The sequence below is a fragment of the Pistacia vera genome, unplaced genomic scaffold (genome assembly GCF_008641045.1).
Source record: "Pistacia vera cultivar Batoury unplaced genomic scaffold, PisVer_v2 Contig1006, whole genome shotgun sequence".
Lineage (NCBI taxonomy): Eukaryota > Viridiplantae > Streptophyta > Magnoliopsida > Sapindales > Anacardiaceae > Pistacia > Pistacia vera.
In genome coordinates, this window is record NW_022195035.1 from 466,834 (window position 1) to 472,833 (window position 6,000).

At 33.7% G+C, this 6,000-nt stretch overlaps 1 protein-coding gene across 1 annotated transcript; it reads left to right on the top strand.

Moving 5' to 3' along the window:
* Nucleotides 1-3,853: 3,853 nt before the first annotated feature.
* LOC116144036 lies at nt 3,854-5,004 on the top strand. Its single transcript, XM_031429524.1, has one exon. It carries the CDS (start codon nt 3,901-3,903, stop codon nt 4,888-4,890), a length of 990 nt encoding a protein of 329 aa, XP_031285384.1. The 5' UTR covers nt 3,854-3,900; the 3' UTR covers nt 4,891-5,004.
* The last annotated feature ends 996 nt before the right edge of the window (nt 5,005-6,000 follow it).

Here is a 6,000-nt window from a genome sequence, read left to right on the forward strand (position 1 = left end):
TTAATCAAACATAAATATAAATATGATATTTTTATAAGTTCTATTTTCAAAACATCCAATATAATTATTAAAAAAAAAAAAAAAGTATAAACCATTTTATCAATTTTCCTTTTAATAGTAGAATTAGAATATTTTGTGTGTTTGTTTTATTGTTTTTAGTAGTATTTTGAAATATTATTATTAAGCTGAGTTGAATTATTATTACGAGGTAGGATTTGAAAATTAACAAAAAAAACCCTGGGTTTTTAAATTTAGCTAAACACCCCTAATAATAAAAAATGTATAAATTGATAAAAACACTTCCACCCATCCACAATTGCTAGATTTCGGCCACCACCATCGGAATCTGGCCAGAATCTTGTTTTATTGCACATGATTGGCCAAATCTGGTCGGTTATGCGTCGCTATGACCTTTTTCAGTCAGATCCATCACATATCTGGCCGTTGATGGTCAGATCTGGCCACATTTACCCATTAATGGCGATCAAAGATATGATAATCGTTGACAGTCAATGATGACCATATATTAGCCGTCATTGACAACCAAATTTGGCATTTTTTGGCCAGATCTACCAGAAAAAGTCATATCGGCGCACTATCAGGTAGATCCAGGTGGTAGTGCGCCATTACGCCAGATTCTGGCCATCTTCCGACGGTGGTTTCTAGAATCTGATGAATGTGGGTAGATGGAAGTGTTTTTGTTAGTTTATAAAACTTTTTGTTAGGGGTGTTTAGTTAAATTAACAAATCTATGGAGTTTAAAACAGTTGAATATTAAAGATATGATTTTCTGAATGGGAAAACAAACATGCATGTTTTTTCAGGATAGGAAGAGTATTTTGAAAAAAAATGAAACAAATCGCAGTGGCAAATTTTTTTTTTTTTTTTTTTCCCTAGATTCTAAAATTCTCCGTCGTTTTTAACGGTAGAATTAGCCTGGGCTGTTTTTAAAAGTTTGAGTTGTACTTGACGGTGAAGTGGCGGCATTATAGGCCGTAGAGTTTTCTCTTCAAAGGCGTGTCTCAGGCTCTCACCGTCGATGAAGTTGACTGACTTGGAAACTGTCAAAGTTGACGTCCTTTAAGAGGGGGTGGGTCATTTTGGCTGATTCTACGAAATTGAATTCTGTGATCATCGTCATGCCTTCTTTGAGGTTACTGTCAAATGCGTCCCTTGTTGGCAATTATTGATCACAGGGAGTTTGGCTTTTCAACGGCTATGGTTGTTTGTCTGCTAGAAAATCAACGGTGGCGGAGGGTTTGCCGGTTTGGTTGTTAAAAGCAAATGTTGTTTTGTAGAAAATTCTACAAATGACATGTCAGTTATTGGTTAGAAAAGAAACGACTTGTCAATGGACAGACAAATAACGGAATGACATGTTTCCGTTTCGGACAAATTTGGTACTGTACGTCACGTTTGTAAAATCATTCTCATTCCAAGTCATTAGCATTCAAAATTTCGGATGAACAAGAGACCCTTACGGTTTTCCAAATTTATCAATTGGATGACAATTTGTACACTTTTCTACCCTCAAAGTTTGAAACTATATCATATATACCCCTTTGCCTTAACTCCATTATATTGTCGTTTGTTATAGATGGATGAAATATAACTTTAGTCTTTTAGAAATTGTTAGGGTAAAATAGTAACTTTAGTCTTGTAAAAAAGTGTTAACGTAAGGGGTACATGTGATAAAAATTTAAAAGTGTGAAAATTATTATCCGACCGATAAATACGAAAACCTTAGGTTAGTTTATAATATCTCGCCCTAATCAATTGAAAATTAATTAATTAATTAGATGATTTAATCATCATCGTGCATGCTACGTGATGTCCACAACAAGATTTGCACAACACAAGCTGGTGGGATTAGATCATTGATGATCCAAATTAAGCTCTTGGCTTGGCATCACCAATGAGAGGTTATATATTATATATTATATATCTATATCATATGGAGGTTAAGATCTTGTGACTTAAATTTTTAATTCTTTTAATACTTTTTGTGAACTGTTAATTTGTATAGATCCAACAGTGATAAGATATTTTTTACTAAGGGTCTGTTTGAAAGTTTTATGATAACGGTTATGAGAGTAAACCATCGTAGCGGTTTTGAGGGTAAACCACCGTAGCGGTTTTGAGGGGTTTTTAGTAGCAGTTTTTAAAATACCTAACCTGTGTTTGAGAGTTTATTTTCCAGTGGTTCTGACAGTTTTTTAAAATGATAAATTTACATATATACCCATAAAAATACCTCAACTTCAACCAGTACTTTGAAGTTTTTTTTTTTTTTTTCAATTACTAGTATTTAGTATCAAAGTTCCTTCAAAGTTTAATTTATTTCTAAGTTCTTTCATTGTATATTATTTAATTTATTTGTATGTTATGAAGTCAAGCAAGTTCTCTTGTCTGCTACGGCAGTGGCTTGTTTTCTTCAAATTCATTTCTAGCAATGAAACAAAGTAATTGGGTACATCTATATTGTAAACCATATTTCTTCAAATTCATTGACTCTATTCTCACAATGTTCACCGCTATCAATTCATTTCTTTTCAAACAAGTGGTTTCGTGACATACATATTCTTCCTTTCCTTTTTATTCAATGTATTCCTTCTAATCCTGTTGTAAAATTACTATGTACATTATGAATAATTGTACGTCAAATTTTAGGGCAGATCAATCTTAAAAAAGTCACAATATCTCAAACGTGATTAACCTTTTGTAAATCTAGGACAAATTAATTAAGAAGAACAAAGGATCTTTCTCTCATTTAAGCATGGCATGGTAAACCCAAACAAAAAATGAGAGAGAAAGAGAGAAACAAACCTTGTTGAGAGAATTGAAGAAGCTGGCAAAGGAAGAATAAAATGAAGAGAGGTTAGTCTTTTCCTTTGGTCCTCTATTTTGTGACTTTTTTTTTAACAACAACGGGATTATTGTATATCACGGAATAATAGTGGAAAATGATTTTTTTTCGATAAAATTTTTAAACCAGCCAAAACACCTTGATTTGGAGTGTTTTATAAACCTCTAAAAAATACACTATATTGGTTTTGAGAGGGTTTTTAAACCAGTCAAAACCAGTGCATAAATAATAGTAAGCGTTTTATATTGTTCAAATAATTATGAATTTTCAATCACAATCTTATTTCTTAATGAATAAATTTCAAGGGGCTTAAAATACTTCCAAATTTGATGTTTAGACCTTTCCAAGTAGCATCATCTTGGAGGAGACCATTTGAAGAAATAATCAATATTCCAAGTAAGAAAATAGACTGGTCCCTTATCTTGGTAGTTAAATGTTAGTTCTTGGTGGTTGATGAAAGAAAAAAAGTAAACCCATCTCATTAAAATAATCTTCAAGAAAATATCAACCTCTCTCTCCTTATCTCTTATGCTCAACTTTTAACTTATTGTGTCATAAATCTAATAGTTACCTTTTTTTTTTTTTTTTTTTGTTTTCCTGTTGTGATCACGGATGTCCGAACCAGTTTGTATGCAACTCGACTAATCTTTTGGGGTCTTAAATGTAATGATTGAATAAACTCTTCAGTGATCATCCCTATTAGCAGTCGATGTAACTCAAACTTAGAACCTCTCTTAAATAATACATCCAAAAATCTTTGTCCAACCACTCGACCGCCCAAAGGTAGTTTTTTTTCTAATAGTTATTTCGTGCATTCGATACACATACAACTATTCAATAAGGATGTGTTATATCAGTGTGGATGCGTGACACATACTCTCTTATTGGACGGTTGTACATGCACCGTACTATTCTTTTTAGACTATAATAACTTCAAAATTAATTAATTAATTAATCATGATGATTTAACCATTCACATACAATATATTGTGACCTCCACCAAAATTTGATGAAACTGCATTCCATTTTGTGTTATGGATAATATTGCAAGTAAAATCATCAGAGCCTCAATCTTCACCTTCCTCAAACACTTCCAATTCTTCACCACAACCCCACTTCTTGTTTTGCTTCCTTTCTCAGCCTCAGCCCTTCTCTCACAATCCCTTCTCAAATCTCCTTCTCCCATAAGCACTTCTCTCTTCATCAATATCCATGCCTCATGCTTTCAAAATCTTTCTCATCAAACCATTTTAATCCACCTTTTCACTCTCCCTTTCACAATCGCTTCACTTCTAATCTCCAAAGCCTCAACAATTCAAGCTCTAAGTAATCCCCACAAACCATTCACATCTCTTTGTTGGCCTCTAATCTTAACTGAACTTTGCAATTTAGCGCTCATCTCCACCATAAAAATGGTGGCTTTCTTGATATTTTCCCTTGCTTTGTCATATGATAGCATTATCTTTTTGTCGCTGGGAAGCGTTTTTTTCAGTGGCTTACTAACAAACATGGTGGTGATTGGAAATTTAGCTTTAGTGGTGGCAGCGATGGAGAATAATTCAAAGGGGTATTTAGCAATTTACAAGGCTTATTGTATGCTGCTCAGAAAGGGGAAAAAATTAATGGTTTTAGTGCTTGCTCTGCCTGCAAATTTAGGGCTTGGAGCCATGGAGGCCTTGTTTGAATACAGGGTGATAAGGGTTTACCATAATTCTCTAGGAAAAATAAGTGCTTTTATTGCTTTTGAGGTGATTTTGATTGCTTATTTGTATTCTCTTCTTCTTGTTCTTGACACAATTGCTTGTTGCCTCTTTTACAAGAGTTGTTCGGAGGATGATGATCAAAGTGATGATGATGTTGTGTTTGTTCAAAAGAAAGAGTACTCTAGAAGTGCTTCCATGAATGGCTTTTTGGAGAACCTACAGTTGGAGATCAATCTTGGAGGTGTACATAGAAATGAAGAAAGCGCTTTTACTGTAAATGAAGATTGCCTGTATGATTTGGGTATAGTTGAGCTTTTATAAATTGTATTAGAGAACTTATATTTTTGGTGTAAAAGCAACTAAATTTGTAATACAAAACTGGTATAGATTCCCAATTTTACATAATTTGTATCAAACAAAATGGAATTTGGAAATGCTTTGATGGTTCTTTTTTATTTCTAATGAGTTCAGAATTATTTCTCTTGTGATAAAATGGGAAGGAGAAACAACCTCTACAGTCCTTTAGGTTCAACATGATGTGATTGTGATCCCCCTAGAGCAACTCCAACAATAAGGTCATGTGGCACGAGCCAATGACCCAAACGATTTAATACTACTTTTTAAAGATTGGATTTTGTTATCTCAATAGAAATTTTATTAAGGTTAACAGTTTGCGAACCCAAGTTTGAAAATAAAGTTTCCGTCGAATCATACAATCTTTAAGAAACAAGAAACAATGATCTTTGGTCATGTAGGTACCCACGAGAAAACTCGAATCTCAAACTTTATTGAATTCAAAACTAAAGTCTCAGTCGAAGCCTACAATCTTTGAAAATCAGAAAACAATGACCTTATGGCCATATAAATACTCGCAAGGAAACTTTAACCCCAGAATTTGGAATAAATTACAGGTTTTTATCGTTCAACTAACCGCTTGTGAGTAGAATGACATTTGTTACTTCCTACCAACTCAAAATTCCTAGGATAATAGAATGTTTAAATGTATCACTGCCTACTTCATCAAAGTTTGATCTGAATGAAAGCTCATATTCAGAGCAGGCCAAACCAATCAGAGCATGCCGTCTGATGTTCCTCTGCAATCACCTGCAGCCATCTGCTGTGCTAGGCTTTCTTGTTGAAGAAAAAATGACTAGCAGTGGGTTCTTTGGGGTCACTTGAAAGCCCTTATTGCCTCTAGTCTAGGCCCAACTTCGGTCCTTCATCTCTAGTCCTTTTATCAAGTTTCTTTTGTTTCACAAGAAATAAATATTCTTTACTTCCAATCAACAGAAACAAGAACAAATGCACCTAACAATTCTCAGCACAATAGATCAATTTTCATTAAGTGAGTCAGTGATCCTTCTGTTTTGCAATGCCTAAAAATTTAGTCAATCTCAATATCGAAACAAAATATAATTATCTGTTTTTCTA

Bases quoted from the DNA above. Each gene is read 5' to 3' on its own strand.
- LOC116144036 (XM_031429524.1), top strand. From the start codon at position 3,901: ATGGATAATATTGCAAGTAAAATCATCAGAGCCTCAATCTTCACCTTC.